Source organism: Muntiacus reevesi, chromosome 9 (genome assembly GCF_963930625.1).
Source record: "Muntiacus reevesi chromosome 9, mMunRee1.1, whole genome shotgun sequence".
In the NCBI taxonomy this organism is placed as follows: Eukaryota; Metazoa; Chordata; class Mammalia; order Artiodactyla; family Cervidae; genus Muntiacus; species Muntiacus reevesi.
This window is the reverse complement of record NC_089257.1, coordinates 11,821,648-11,838,112: the sequence shown is the minus strand read 5'-3', so window position 1 is coordinate 11,838,112 and position 16,465 is coordinate 11,821,648. Positions and strand designations below refer to the sequence as shown.

At 43.8% G+C, this 16,465-nt stretch overlaps 1 protein-coding gene across 1 annotated transcript; it reads left to right on the top strand.

The window, feature by feature from the left end:
• Positions 1 to 1,412: 1,412 nt before the first annotated feature.
• Positions 1,413 to 2,342, top strand: LOC136175626 (olfactory receptor 4A47-like). Its single transcript, XM_065945878.1, has one exon. It carries the CDS (start codon positions 1,413 to 1,415, stop codon positions 2,340 to 2,342), a length of 930 nt encoding a protein of 309 aa, XP_065801950.1.
• The last annotated feature ends 14,123 nt before the right edge of the window (positions 2,343 to 16,465 follow it).

The following is a 16,465-nucleotide window of genomic DNA, read 5'->3' as shown; positions in this document are numbered from 1 at the left end:
TGTCATCAGAATAAAATTTGAAAGGACCATTTGGGCTGCTTTGGGAGAACCAGTTTTTGGAGGGAGGCCAGAATAAACATGGATAGGTTTGGCAGGAAGAAAGTAAGAAGTAGGATATGACCAAACTTGTGATATATTTTGAAAGTAGAGGAAAGAGGAGTTAAAGTTTTATGAGACTATCAGTGAGTGAAGAGCACTGAATTTTTCTGTTTGAATAATAGTGTGGAAAATAATAGGATTTAATAGATAAATATGGAACACCTGTTTAAATTTTGTATAGGAAATGTTTATATTTATAGTAGAACTTTTAAAAGTTGGTTTTATAAATACTACACTGTCATTAAACTGTATGTCAAAATTAGAAATGGTGCATATATGCGTTTGAAAATTAGAGAAGAATTAGGGACTGACACAAAAGGAGACTGTAGCATGTATTGGTCAGGAGAAGGGAAATATCCAACTAAAGACCTAAGAAGTGTCAGTGAGGTTTGAGACAATTCAGGACAAGGATCTTCTGCTCACAGTTTGACCTCCCTACACTGAAAAATCCCATGGACACAGGAGCCTGGCGGGCTACAGTCTATGGTTTGCAAAGAGCAGGACACGACTGAGCGACTAGACAGAGAGGGGAAAGGATCTTCTATTCACTGTTTGACCTCCCTACACTGATTATGTAAATTACCTTCACTGGGTTTCATTTACTATGCTTTCTGACTCTGTAAATGATGCACCTTTTTATGGAGTTCTCTTCCCATCTTTTTTATTCTTTCAATTTTTTTTTTAATCTCAGCCAAAGCATTTCTTCCTCCAGGAAGCCTTCTTTGACTATAGTTTGTTATACTCCTATACTGTGACCCTAAGCACTGTGTAAATATGCATTTTTAAAGAAGCAGTCTCTCAGCCGTGTCCAACTGTCTGACTGCTTGGACTATAGTTCACCAGGCTCCTCACTCTATGGAATTTTCCAGGCAAAAATAATAGAGTGGGTTGCCCTTTCCACCTCCAATGGATCTTAACAACCCAGGGATCAAACCTGGCTCTCCTGCATTGTGGGCAGATTGTTTACCATCTGAGCACCAGAGAAGCCAAATATTAGTGGCACTTATAAGCTTGGATTTGGAATTGCCTAATCCCTTGTTATGTACAATATCATTGAGGGAAAGAAACTGCCTCATTCAACTTGGTAATCAAGTGACCACGACATAGGAGACACAAATATATGTTCTATATATATGTTTCTTTTTTTTTTCCTAATGAATGGGAAAATAAACAATTATACATTGAAGTGTTTTCCCCTTCAACTGAAGTGCTTTTTTCTCCCCCCCAGTTTAAGTGTGTTTTTGTTTTTGTATTTCCCTTGTGTTTTAGATCAACTGCTTCTAATACCTGAACTCAACTTTTGTCCAGACTGGATGGAACCAAGGAACAATGTAACTTACTTTGTCCTCTTGGGCCTCACTCAGAATCCAAAGGAACAGAAAGTCCTTTCTGTTATGTTCTTGATCTTCTATATTTTGACCCTGGTAGGCAACCTGCTCATTATTATGACTATAACTGTCAGTAAGACCCTGAACTCACCAATGTACTTTTTTCTTGCTAGCTTATCTTTTATGGATGTCACTTATTCTTCTTGTATTACCCCTAGAATGAATTCAGACTTGTTCTTAGGGGAAAAAATCATATCATTTGAATCTTGCATGACCCAACTGTTTACAGAGCACTTTTTTGGTGCATCAGAGATTGTGCTTCTGCTGGTGATGGCCTATGACCGCTATGTGGCCATCTGTAAGCCCTTGCATTATCTGGTGATCATGAGGCAGAGGGTGTGTGTTTTACTGCTGGTCGTGTCCTGGGTTGGAGGTTTTCTGCACTCAGTGATTCAACTCAGCACTGTTTACGGGCTCCCATTCTGTGGCCCCAATGTCATTGATCACTTCATCTGTGACATGTTCCCTTTATTGAAACTCGTCTGTACTGACACCTATATCATCGGCATCTTAGTGTTGCCCAATGGAGGACTGATCTGCACTCTTGTGTTTCTGCTCTTACTCGTCTCCTACGGAGTCATCCTGCACTCTCTGAAGAACCTGAGTCAGGAAGGCAGGCGGAAAGCCCTCCAGACCTGTGGCTCCCACATCACTGTGGTTGTCTGCTTTTTTGTTCCCTCTATATTTGTAAATGCAAGACCTGCTAAGACCTTCCCCACTGACAAATCATTGAGTGTGTTTTATACAGTCATCAGTCCCATGCTCAACCCATTAATCTACAGTCTAAGAAATTCTGAGTTAAGTAATTCCATGAAGAAGGTCTGGAGAAGGAATATCATAGCTCATTTTAACTAAGTGCATCAGTTGCTATGAAAGGAGTCATTTGACATCAGTGGCCATTTCCTTTGAATGCAAAAGTCATTTTGTGTTTAGCCCCTCAGTTGTGTCCAACTCTCTGCGACCCCGTGAACTGTAGCCCGCTAGGCTTCTCTGTCCATGGGATTCTCCAGAGAAGAACACTAGAGTGGGCTGCCATGTCCTCCTCCAGGGGATCTTCCCAACCCATGGATCAAACCCAGGTCCCCCACTTTGCTGGCAGATTCTTTACCATCTGAGCCACCAGTGAAGGCATTTTGCAGTTTGATTCTTGTCTCTCTTTCTTCAACTAGTTTATGATAATTATAATTAAAGATTACAATTGTACAACTCTGCTATCAATAACAGCTTTTCTCCCTACTAGAATGTAAAGTCTATAATTACTTGTCCATCTCTGTACCTAGAATGATATAATGCCTACATAGCAAAGAGCCACCTGGGAAGCCCAACCAATTTATGGATATATATTTTTTACTCTTTTTCATGAAAGAAAAAGTAAAAATGATGCTGCAGTTCATGGGGTAGCAAAGAGTTGGACACGACTTACAAACTGAAAGCAACAAAAACTCTTTTTCAGGACAGACCCATTTTTATTTAGATTCTTATCATGTAAATGAACTTTTAATTTATATAATTTAAAGTATTTAATTCTATATATATTGCCTTCTTTACTATATTTCAGTTGCATTATACACAAAATTTTTAACTTAATGCTTTTCCTGTTTACAAGAAAATTAGAAGTAAAACAGGTATTAATAAACTGCAGTGATGGAAACCAAACAATATGGTATGAAGTGTCAAATGAATTTGCTATTTTTTTTCTCAGCATTTTCCAGCCCTAACTGTTGGCCCTAAATCTGTTTCTTTTCACCTGGTAATAATCTTTGCAAATGCAAATGTAATTAACATACAAGTATTTGTTTCTTTCTATATATATAACACTTGCTTTTACTATTCAACATCTTGAAAATGTTTCCATATCAGTCCACATACATGCACGCCCAGTTGCTTATAGTTTCTGACTGTTTGAGTTACTGTGGATTGTAGACTGCCAGGCCCCTCTGTCCATGGAATTTCCCAGGCAAAAATTTTGGAGTGGGCTGCCATTTCCTACTCCCGGTGATCTTCCCAATCCAGGATCAAACTTGTGTCTTCTGCATCTCCTGCATTTACCAATGTGCCACCTGGGAAGCCCAAGTCCAAATATATATATATATATATATCTTATTTAACATATATATATATATCTTAATTTTCTTATGGTACAAAGTTCTCCTTATAAATTTATACAGAATTAATATGCACATTTCTCTTCATGTGGTTGCTAAACGTTTTTATAACAAATAATATTCCAATAAATATAAGCTTTATATATGTGAAAGTATGAGTTCATAGGCATAGGATTGTTCCTATGATTTTTGAACCAATGATCAGGTAATATATGAATTTAAGATGTTGATATTGATAGCTCTTGCCAAACTACCATACTTGAGGTTGTTTAAATAGTTACAGTCTTGTCCACTCTATGAGAATTCTTTTGTCCACATCTCAGTGACCAGTACCTGATAAGTATTTAGGACATCTGATTAAAGTAACTCATACTTTAACCACAACCCTTTTGATATAATTGAATTTGATTATCTTTCCATATGTTTATTTTTATTTGTATTATTTTTGTGTGAATTTATGTGTATATAAATATACAGAATTATATACATATATTCATTCAAATTTTATCTATTTCACTCAATGGTTAATCTTTTCCATACTAAATTTTATGAGATATTTATATACTAAAGAAATGATCACTTTTACCACTGCGTGTATAGTTAATATTTTCTGGTTATATGTTTTTAAGTTTTTAAACTATGTAGAATGCTTTTTGCATGTAATTGTTTTACATTTGGTAATCAATTTAAAAATTTTTTTACCTTGCTTAGAAAGATTTTCCCCATTCCACTTGTGTCAAATATTCTTAATTTTTTTTCTCAGAGTTAAATTTTAAAAGCATTTTTATATCTTATGTTAAAAATTTTGATTCATCTCAAATTTATTTTGGTTTTGGAGTTAAATGGGGATTGAAATTTTAGTGGTTTCTCTATATTTTATGGTTTTTAAAAAATAGTTGCATGATTATCTTTTGGCCATTAATTTGAAATTATGATTATTATACCCTGAAATCCCAATGTATTTGGATCCAGTTTGACACTCTTCTGTTTCACTAATCTCTTTTTTCATGTGCAGGCTGACACATAACTGCCATAATATGTAAGATATCTTGATCTGTGCGGAGACTCGCAGTCTCTCATTACTGTTGTTTCTCACAAATATGTCTATACTTACATATTTCTATTTCAAAATTATTAAAAATTAATGATAAATTTAATGTAATTAAAATAAATGATGTAGTTTAAAACTAAAATTAAAATTAAGTTAAAAGAAATTTAAATGAGGTCGGACTTCCTTGGTGGCTCAGATGTTAAAATGTCTGCTTGCAATGCGGGAGACCTGGGTTCGATCCCTGAGTCGGGAAGTTCCCCTGGAGCAGGAAATAGCAAATCACTTCAGTATTCTTGCCTGGAAAACCCCATGGACAGAGGAGCCTAGCGGGCTGCAGTCCATGATACCCCAAGAGTCAGACACGACTGAGCAGCTGAATCACCACATATTTAACACAGATTATGACAAGTCCTACTGTATAGCACAGGGAACTCTACCCAATATTTTGTAATAAACTAAATGGAAGAGAAATTGAGAGAGAGTAGTCACATGCGTGTGTAACCCAGTCACTGCTGTAGACCGCAAGCCAGCACGCTGTTAACCCCGGACTCTGACAAGGCTTCCGGCTGGCTCTGTGGGAGAGAACCCGCCCGCCATGCAAGAGCTGCAGGAGAGGCGGGCTGGATCCCTGGATGGGGCAGATCCCATGGAGGAGGGCACGCATCCCAATCCAGTATCCTCGTCAGGAGCATCCCACGGACAGAGGAGTCAGCGGGCTGCAGTCCACAGGTTTACAAAGAGTGGGACATGACTGAAGCCACCGAGCACGCAAGCAGGCATGCTCCAAATTAAAATAAAAATTTAAAAGTAACAATTTTACTTCAGTAGTTTTGCCACTGTATTGACATATTTACCTCTTAAATTACCCAGATGTATCTGAAGCCAATGATATTTGCCTTTACTTTGGGCTATCATGCTATATACTCTATGTTCATATCATAAATCAATTAATGAGGTCATCTTAGTTCTTAAATTTACTTGTTAAATTATGGCTGAATACACATAATAAATTCATAACTTTCATCATTTTAAAGTGGCATAAGTTGATTCTCATTGTTATGCAATTATTACCACTGTCTATATCCAGAACTTTTCCAACTTCTCAAACTGAAATTCTAAAACCATTAAAGAAAATTCTGCATTTTCCCTCACTGACCTGTGGGCAGCCACCATTCGACTTTTGGTCGATGATTTGATTAAGTGTCTTGGTCATGTGGAATCATACAATATTTGTTTTTTTGTGACTGCCTTTTTTTTTCACTTAATGTCATATTATCCTTTTCCCATAAAATACTCTTGGTGATTGAAAATTATCTGGGACAAATACAAAAGCTTATTTCTAGAATCTTTTTACTCCATTAGTCTGTTGTCCATCTTTACCCCAGTACTAGTGCTGTGGTTACTGTAGCTTTGTAGTATGTTTTAGAATCAGGGATTATGAGACCTCCAACTTTCTTCCTTTTCAAAACTGTTTTGGCAATTTTGAAGTCCTTAATATTCCATATGAATTTTTTTACTTTTGCAAAAAACATTTTTGGAGTTTTGATAGGGAATGTCCTGAATCTTTAGGTCACTTGAAGTAATATTAACATCCAAATACTATTAAATATTCTAGTCCATAAAAATTTTCCCATATATGTATGTATTCTAGAAATACTTTAACATTTTGTGATTTTCAGTTTACAAGACTTTTGCCTCATTGGTTAAGTTTGTTCTTAATATTTTTTTCTTTTTGGTGATTTGTAACTGAAATTATTTTGTTAATTTCTCCTTGGTTTGATTACAACCATGTAAAAGCTAAACATCTTTTCATAAACAACTCTTAGCAAGTTGGAAATAAAAGGGATGTCAGTTTAGTCCAGTTCAGTTGCTCAGTCATGTCCTACTCTTTGTGATCCCATGAATTGCAGCACGCCAGGCCTCCCTGTCCATCACCAACTCCCAGAGCTTACTCAAATTCATGTCCATCGAGTCAGTGATGCCATTCAACCATCTCATCCTCTATCATCCCCTTCTTCTCCTGCCCTCAATCCCTCCCAGCATCAGGGTCTTCTCCAATGAGTCAGTTATTCACATCAGGTGGCCAAAGTATTGGAGTTTCAGCTTCAACGTCAGTCCTTCCAATGAACACCCAGGACTGATCTCCTTTAGGATGGACTGGTTGGATCTCCTTGCAGTCCAAGGGACTCTCAAGAGTCTTCTCCAACACCGAAGTTCCAAAGCCTCAATTCTCCAGTGCTCAACTTTCTTTATAGTCCAACACTCACATCCATATATGACCACTGGAAAAGTCATAGCTTTGTCTAGATGGAATTTGTTGGCCAAGTAATGTCTCTGCTTTTTAATATGCTGTGTAGGTTGGTCATAACTTTTCTTCCATGGAGTAAGCATCTTTTAATTTCATGGCTGTAATCGCCATCTGCAGTGATTTTGGATCCTAAAAAACTAAAACCTGACACTATTTCCACTGTTTCTTCATCTATTTGCCATGGAGTGATGGGACCAGATGCTTAGTTTTCTGAGTGTTGAGTTTTAAGTCAACTTTTTCACTCTCCTCTTTCACTTTCATCAAGAGGCTCTTTAGTTCTTCTAATTCTGCCATAAGAGTGGTATCATCTGTGTATCTGAGGTTACTGATATTTCCCCCAGCAATCTTAATTCCAGCTTGTGCTTCATCTAGCCCAGCATTTCTCATGATGTACTCTGCATGTAAGTTAAATAAGCAGGGTGACAATATACAGCCTTGACGTACTCCTTTTCCTATTTGGAACCAGTCTGTTGTTCCATGTCCAGTTCTAACTGTTGCTTCCTGACCTGCATACAGGTTTCTCAAGAGGCAGATCAGGTGGTCTGCTATTCCCATCTCTTGAAGAATTTTCCACAATTTTTTGTGATCCACATAGTCAAAGTCTTTGGCATAGTCAATAAAACAGAGATAGATGTTTTTCTGGAACTCTCTTGCTTTTCTGATGATCCAGCAGATGCTGGCAATTTGATCTTTGGTAGGTCTACCCTTTCTAAAACTAGCTTGACCATCTAGAAGTTTATGGTTCACATTAGAGAATTTTGAGCATTAGTTTACTAGCATGTGAGATGAGTGCAATTGTGCGGTAGTTTGAGCAATCTTTGGCATTGTCTTTCTTTGGAACTGGAATGAAAACTGAGCTTTTCCAGTTCTGTGGCTGTGAGGCTGTCACAGCAAATGCCATGACAGGCAGCCTAGATTAGAAGTAGGCCTGGTTTCCCAGGGTAACGTAATTATCAGGCCTCCTGGACCTAGCCAATCAACATATACCTAGCAAGAAAAAGGGAACCTATCAGGGGAAAGCTGAAAGCCCCACGTTGGGACAACAAAAATTGCCTTGCAACTGTGTAACCAATCTGCTTGGGCCAACTACCTGCTGCTTTTTTTGACCTAATAAATACCCGAGAGAACTGGGACTCGGGGTCTTTTCGTCCTCACACCCTTGGTGAGGGCGGGAGGCCCTGGCTCGAGTCAGTAATAAATTCCACTATTGCAAGTTGCATTGTTTCAAGGAGTCTTCTTTCCCGACCGGGGACTCAGACTACAGGCAGAACATTTGGGGGCTCGTCCAGGATCCCTTGACCGGGGAAGAACGCTCTTTGGAACAAAGGGGAAAAAGGACAGGTAATAGCACCGGTGCTCAGGCAGGTCTGGAAAAGTCCGGTGTAAATCCAAGGCCCTGCTAAAAGAAAGGAAGGTGTCTGGCGTGAGGGAAAGCTTTCCATGAGGGAACGGATTGGCCGTTCTGGCCGGCATGAGGCCGAGGCCAGCGATCATGCTGGAAGGCAGCCGGCTCTGCGGGAAGGAGACCTCCTCTCCTAAGCCTGAATCTGGGGAACAGTGGACGCCATTCGGTAAGGTGACCCTTGTTCCAGAGGATAGGGAGACTCAGGGGGTCCCGCCCCCCAGTTCTGTGTTGTCAGCCGATGTGTGTCTATGTGTTTTTCTACGCCCTTTCGCGTCTGTATAACTGCTGTCATCCTCTCCTGTCTCTTTGTTCTCTGGTGTGTTGTTGTCTACTTCTTCCTATAAAGCCTTGGAGCCTCATTTCTGTTTCTGAGAGTTTCAGTGAACAGGCAGACAGTTCTCGGGGCAACTGACGAGTCCCGGCCAGGGCTACTCCCTGGCGGATTCTGAAGGCCTCCCAACAAGTCAGCCCCAGTAACGGGAGCCCGAGAGGGTGAAACTCTTTTCTTTTTTCTCGTATTCTAAACCGAGAATCTGGCCAAATAAAAACCCGTCTGTGTGGGCACGGGACAGGCACTTAAGAGCCAATAGGGCGCCTGCCACTGGAAGACTCCCATGAAAGGATAAGGGGGTCATAGAACGGGCTAGAAACCCTTAGGGTGCCCGCCCTCAACAAGAAAATTTCCGTGCAACGACTAAGGCACTTAAATAGTTCCACGAAGCATACCACAAGCCCAACCTCCTGGCCGCCACCACTCCTGATAGGATTTTTTGGTGGTAATTCTCGGTGACTTTCTTCTGACTCTCGTTATGGGGCAAGGAGAATCCACCCCACTCTCTCTCATGACTGATCATTTCTCAGATGTCAGGGCTAGAGCGTATGATCTGTTGCTACTGGTTACAAAGAGTAAATTAATAACCTTTTGCTCTGCAGAGTGGCCCGCCTTCCAAGTTGGATGGCCTCCAGAGGGAACTTTTCAACCTTCTATTATTTGGGCGGTGAAAGAGAAAGTTATGGCTCCTGATCCCTGGGGCCACCCGAACCAAGTCCCATATGTTATGGTCTGGCAAGATCTAGTAGAAGGTCCGCCCAAATGGTTAAAACCTTTTGTTCACGAACTCCCTGATTCTCCTAATGTACAGGCCCTGGTTATGGAAACTCCCACTCCCCCAGAAGAAGCCGAGAAGAATAAGGGCCCAAAACCGGTCTTGCAGGAATCCTCGTACCGGAACCTGATTGACTTGGAGACGGAAATTAGGCCCCCACCATATGCCCCTCCTCCGTTGCAGGTTCTCCCAGGGGGAGGAGCTCCCCCCCCACCCCGGTTAATCAGAAGGGATAAGGGAACCCCGACCCTGGAGAAGGAATAGAGGAAATAGGGGTGAGCAGGATCATGGGGACCCAGAGTTACCTTCATCTACTGTACAGGCACTCCCCATCCAAGTGGGACCAGTTAATCTGGACGGAGAGCGAACCTATCAGTACTGACCCTTTTCCCATTTTGTTCACTCATAACCCCACTTGGGAGGATTGCCAGCAGCTGTTGCAGGTGCTCTTCAACACGGAAGAATGGGAGCAAATCCTGGCAGAGGCGCAGAAACGGGTCCCGGGGGTCGACAGGAGACCAACCGCCCAGCCTCATCTCGTGGACGAGGGGTTTCCTCTGTTGTGGCCTAACTGGGATTTTGAGCTAGTGGAAGATAGGGAGCGTCTCCAAGCATACCGCCAGACTCTAATGGTTGGCCTGCGGGCCACAGCTAGGAAGCCGACAAATTTGGCAAAGGTAAATTTAGTAAGGGCCCACTGAGAGCCCGTCAGCCTTCCTAGAGAGGCTAATGGAAGCCTTTAGGCAACATACACCCATGGACTGCCAGGCTGAGGAATCATGCGCTGCAGTTCTACTAGCGTTTGTGAATCAGGCAGCCCCAGATATTAGGAGGAAATTTCAAAAGATAGAGGGGTTAGCAGAACAGACAATACAAGACTTACTGAAAGCAGCTGAAAAGGTATTTAATAATAGGGAGACCCCAGAAGAAAGGGAGGAACAACTTCGTCGGGGGGAAAGGGAACTAGCTGAGAAGATCAGGAAAGAAGATAGGGAACATAGGGCAAAGGAACACCGGAAGAACCAGAGAGAGCTAGCCAAGATTCTTTTTGTGGGGATAAAGGCCAGAACAGAATTGAGGGAGCCTCGAGGCCCCCAGACAGGAAAAAAAGAGAGACCAAACAGGCAGGCCCTAAAGAAAGATCAGTGCGCCTACTGCAAAGAACGGGGGCACTGGAAAAATGAGTGCCCTAAGAGGGACCTGAAGAGAGGAACAACCCAGAGAGAGAGAATTTCCCCTGGAACTCGAGTTCCATATGCGGGGGAAGACAGTGACTAGTCAAGACTCGGCACCCCTCCCCGAGTCCTGGGTAACCATACATGTGGAGGGGAAACCCGTTGGCTTCATGGTGGACACTGGCGCCCACCACTCTGTTTTAAATCAAAAACTGGGACCAATGTCTAAGAAAACCAGCTTGGTGCAGGGAGCCACAGGGACAGATATTGTTGGATCACAGAACGGAAAGTAAATCTGGGGACCCATCAGGTGTCCCATTCGTTTTTGGTGATACCAGAATGCCCAGCCCCTCTACTTGGACAGGACTTGTTGACTAAAGTTAATGCTCAGATCCGTTTTGACCCTGGGGGAATGTCAGTCACGGATGGACTTGGACAGCCGATACATGTCTTGTCTCTAGCTTTAAGAGATTAATACAGACTTTTTGTGCCTAACCCCTCAGAGATTATAGCACCAGATATACGACCGTGGGTCCACAAATACCCGTTGGCATGGGCAGAAACAGCAGGAATGGGACTGGCTAAACAGAGACATCTGGTCGTCATTGAACTAACAGCCGAGGCGACGCCTGTGAGGATGAGGCAATACCCTATGAGCCAGGAGGCTCGGCGGGGGATCACTCCCCACATTCGATGGCTCATGGATGCCGGAATTCTCAAGCGGTGCCAATCCCCTTGGAACACCCCCTTACTACCGGTGAAGAAGCCAGGGAGTACGGATTACAGACCTGTCCAGGACCTACGAGAAGTCAACAAGCGGGTGAGTGACATACACCCTACTGTCCCCAACCCGTATACCCTCCTGAGCAGTCTGCTGCCTGAGTACACTTGATACACTGTGTTGGACTTGAAAGATGTTTTTCTCAGCCTACCCCTGGCGGCCCAGAGCCAGGAGATATTTGCCTTTGAGTGGACTGAGGGGGAAGGCCAACCGGTAATACAATTAACTTGGACCCGCCTCCCACAGGGGTTCAAAAACTCCCCTACCTTGTTTAATGAGGCTTTGAGTGAGGAACTCTATGAATATCGGACTCGCCACCCAGAGGTCATCCTGCTGCAAAATGTGGATGACCTTATGTTGGCTGGAACCACAGAGGAGGCATGCAGCCGTGCCACCGGTGACCTCTTACAGGCTCTAGGCACCTTGGGATATCGTGCTAGTGCAAAGAAGGCGCAAATATCCTGGCAAGAGGTCACCTATTTGGGGTATAAGATCAGGCAGGGGCAAAGGTGGCTAACTCAGGCCATGAAGGAAACAATATTGCAGATACCAGAGCCTGAGACCCCCCGCCAGGTGAGAGAGTTTCTGGGGACTGTTGGATATTGCAGACTGTGGATCATGGGGTTTGCTGAGAAGGCCCGGCCCTTGTATGATGGAAGTAAAGAGACCCCAAGCTGGACTTGGACTGAGCCAATGAAACAGGCTTTCCAGACACTCAGACGGGCCCTACTGGAAGCCCCAGACCTTGCCCTGCCCAACCCAAATAAGCCATTCCAGTTGTTTGTAGATGAAAAGCAAGGAATAGGAGAGGGGGTCTTGATGCAACAATGGGGACCATGGAAGCGGCCGGTAGCATACCTTTCAAAGCAATTGGACCTGGTGGCCTCTGGGTGGCCCCCTTGCCTCCGCATCATTGCAGACACTGCCCTCCTCGTCCGCGACGCCGACAAGTTGATGTATGGACAGCAACTCTGGGTTTACACCCCCCACGCCATCGAAGGGGTTCTAAAGCAGCCGCCGGGTAAATGGATCTCCAGTGCCCGCTTGACACATTACCAGGCCCTGCTGCTCGATGCCCCACGGGTGCGTTTTCTGACCCCTTGCTTCCTAAATCCGGCCATGCTCCTACCAAACCCAGAGAAGGACCGCTCTCTCCATGATTGCAATGAGATACTGCCTGAGGCCCTGGCAGCTCAGAAAGACTTAACTGATGTGCCGCTAAACAACAGTGAGCTAGTATGGTTCACCGATGGGACCAGCTATGTAAAAGATAGACAAAAGAAGGCGGGAGCCGCTATAGTTGATGATTCAAGACAGACAATATGGGCTGAGATACTTCCCCCAAACACGTCTGCACAAAAAGCAGAGTTGATTGCCCTAATACAGGCTCTGGAACAAGCAAAAGGGAAGAGAGTCACCATTTTTATGGACAGCCGATATGCTTTTAGCACTGTCCATATTCAAGGTCCGATACACCAGGAAAGGGGATTTAGAACAGCGTAGGGAAAAGAAGTCAAGAATTTGCCTGAGATCCGCAGGCTCCTGAAAGCTGTTCAACTGCCGTGGGCAGTAGCGATTGTACATGTCCCCGGTCACCAGAAAGGAGACGACCCTAGGGCATGGGGCAATCGGGCTGCTGGTGCGGCCACTCTAGAAGCGGCCAGCCGGGACTACGCTGCCCCCATGTTAGCCATGAGACTTCCACCTCCTGGTATGGGGACTCTGCAGCCATTCCCCGACTATTCTCTCCCTGACCTCGTTTGGATGGAAGAGGATACCACCCTCCAGAAGAATGACAGAGATGGATGATACCAAGATCAAAACAACAACCTGATATTGCCTGCCATCCTGGGTCGTCACCTATGTGAACATCTGCACACAACTACACACTTGGGGGAGAAAAAGACCTTGACACTTCTCCAGACGGCCTGCCTGAGGTTCCCTCGACAAAATGCAACTGGACGAGAGATAATCCAGATTGCAGAGTGTGCCAGCTGATGAGGACAGAGAGAAAGCAGCACACGGGGACGAGGTACCGAGGGGAAGAGCCAGGGCAACACTGGGAGATAGATTTCATTGAGGGAAGGCCAGGCAAGTACGGGTATCGCTGTCTGTTGGTTCTGGTAGATACCTTCTCGGGATGGGTAGAAGCCTTCCCCGTTAAGGGATAGACAGCAATAGTGGTTGCTAAAAAGATCTTAGAGGAGATAGTGCCTAGGTATGGGCTGCCGGTGACTATGGACTCTGATAACGGACCTGCCTTTGTGAGCCAGATTGTACAAGGGCTGGCCCAAGCTCTGGGGATGAAATGACATTGTGAATATAATCCCCAGAGCTCAGGACAGGTTGAGAAAATGAATCGGACCCTAAAAGAAACTTTGACAAAGTTAGCAATAAAGACTGGCGGGGACTGGGTGACCCTCCTTCCCTTTGCGCTCTTTCGAGCGCATAACACCCCTTATAAGCTGAATCTTACCCCTTTTGAGATTCTGTATGAAAGACCCCCTCCTGTGTGTCCTATATTCGAGGGAAAATGCCTACCACCCCCTACCTTGGGACAATTCCAGCAAACACTGAAGGCATTAAGTAAGGTGCATAGCCATGTTTGGAAATTATTTCGAGAGATACACAAGGGAACAAGCAAGGGGACCATCCCCTCACATAATATTGGCCCGGGTGATTGGGTTTGGGTAAAACGACACCAATCTAAAGCATTAGAACCTAGATGCAAAGGCCCTTATGTTGTTCTCCTTACCACTCCTACTACTGTTGAGGTCGACGGGATCGGGCCCTGGGTTCACTGCAATCACGTGCGGCAAACCACCCCAGAAGAACAGGAGAAGGCGCAAGCAGAATGGGAGGCAAGACCTCACCCGTCAAATCCTTTGAAACTGAAACTCGTATGACGGGAGCCCTCTTAACTCTCCTGCTGACAACAGTTTTCATCGGCCCAGGAGCAACCAGCCACAACCCCCATCAGCCTGCTAACCTGACTTGGGTGATCTACAATCCTGAGAATGGAGAAGTGCTTAACTCGAGCTCCAACGTGGCCCCCAAAGGGACATGGTGGCCAGTACTGACCTTTGATTTGTGCGTGCTGGCAGCTGATAGTAATGGGTTTGGTCCCCACCAACTGACCAAGTTCTTTGCCCACGGCTCTTTCGGTCTGTTCACCCGTAACTGTGAGCAAAAAGGCCCACAGTACTATGAACAGGTCCATGTCTATGTCTGCCCGGAGGGAGGAAGGGATCAGAACCAAATTGAGAAGTGTGGGAGAGTTGACTCTTTTTATTGCGCCTTGAGCTCCTTGGCTGAAGTAGTGTTACAGAATAGGAGAGGTTTAGATTTGTTGTTTCTGCAACAAGGAGGATTATGTGCAGCACTGGGAGAAGAATTCTGTTTCTATATCAACCATTCAGGACTGGTACAAAAATCTCTCCAGAAACTAAGAGAGAGTAACCTAGCGGAAGAGAGAATGAGAAGCCCAACAAGGCTGGTTTGAATCCTGGTTTCAGCGCTCCCCCTGGTTGACCACTTTGATTTCCACCCTCCTGGGCCCACTCATAGTATTAATATTGTTACTGCCCTTTGGTCCATGCATTTTAAACCATCTGGTCTCATTTATTAGGGAGCGCCTAAATACCATCCAAATTATGGTATTGAGACAACAATATCAGTCAATTTCACAGGGTGAAGAGAAAGATTCCTCTACAAAAGTACAAAGACAGGGGGGAAATGTGAGGCTGTCACGGCTAACGCCATGACAGGCAGCCTAGATTAGGAGTAGGCCTGGTTTCTCGGGGTAACATAATTATCAGGCCTCCTGGAGCTAGACAATCAACATATGCCTAGCAAGAAAAAGGGAACCTATCAGGGGAAAGCTGAAAGCCCCACATTGGGCCAACAAAAATTGCCTTGCAACTATGTAACCAATCCGCTTGCACCAAACTACCCGCTGTGTAACCAATCCGCTTGCGCCAACTACCTGCTGCTTTTTTTGACCTAATAAATACCCGAGAGATCTGGGGCTCGGGGCCTTTTCGTCCTCACACCCTTGGTGAGGGCAGGAGGCCCTGGCTCGGGTCAGTAATAAATTCCCCTATTGCAAGTTGCATTGTTTCGAGGAATCTTCTTTCCCGACCGGGGACTCGGACTACGGGCAGAACAGTGGCCACTCCTGAGTATTCCAAATTTTCTGGCATATTAAGTGCAGGACTTTCACAGCATCATCTTTTAGGATTTGAAATAGCTCAACTGGAATTCATCACCTCCACTAGCTCTATTTGTAGTGATGCTTCCTAAGGCCCACTTGACTTCACATTCCAGGATGTCTGACTCTAGGTCAGTGATCACACCGTTGTGATTATCTGGGTCATGAAGGTCTTTTCTGTACAGTTCTTCTGTGTATTCTTGCCACCTCTTCTTAATATTTTCTGCTTCTCTTAGGTCCATACTATTTCTGTCCTTTATTGTGTCCATCTTTGTATGAATACCAAGATGCCCTTTGTATCTTTAATTTTCTTGAAGAGATCTCTAGTCTTTCCCATTCTATTGTTTTCCTCTATTTCTTTTCACTGATCACTGAGGAAGGCTTTCTTATCTCTCCTTGCCATTCTTTGGAACTCTGCTTTCAAATAGGATTGTCTTTCCTTTTCTCCTTTGCCTTTTGCTTCGCTTCTTTTCACAGCTATTCTTAAGGCCTTCTCAGACAGCCATTTTGCTTTTTTGCATTTCTTTTGCTGTGGATGCTCTTTATCACTGTCTCCTGTATAAAGTCATGAGAAGGAATGTACCTTGACATGATAAATTCCACATGTGACAAACCCATTGTTAACATTTTCCTCAACATTAAGGCTTTAAAGCTTCCACATTAAAATCTGGAAGAAGACAAATGGTCACAGTCTCACAAGTCCTTTGTAACATAGTGTTGACATAAAAATTCCTGTGGAAATTTTAGATTTTCCTAAGTAGAGCTCCTGTTTTCTGAAGTGAGATAATTTTGTTATTAATTTTTATTTAGTTTTGCTTTCTGTAACAGTGCTTCTAA

Excerpts from the sequence above, each read along its gene's own strand:
- LOC136175626 (XM_065945878.1), top strand. The coding sequence starts at position 1,413 with ATGGAACCAAGGAACAATGTAACTTACTTTGTCCTCTTGGGCCTCACT.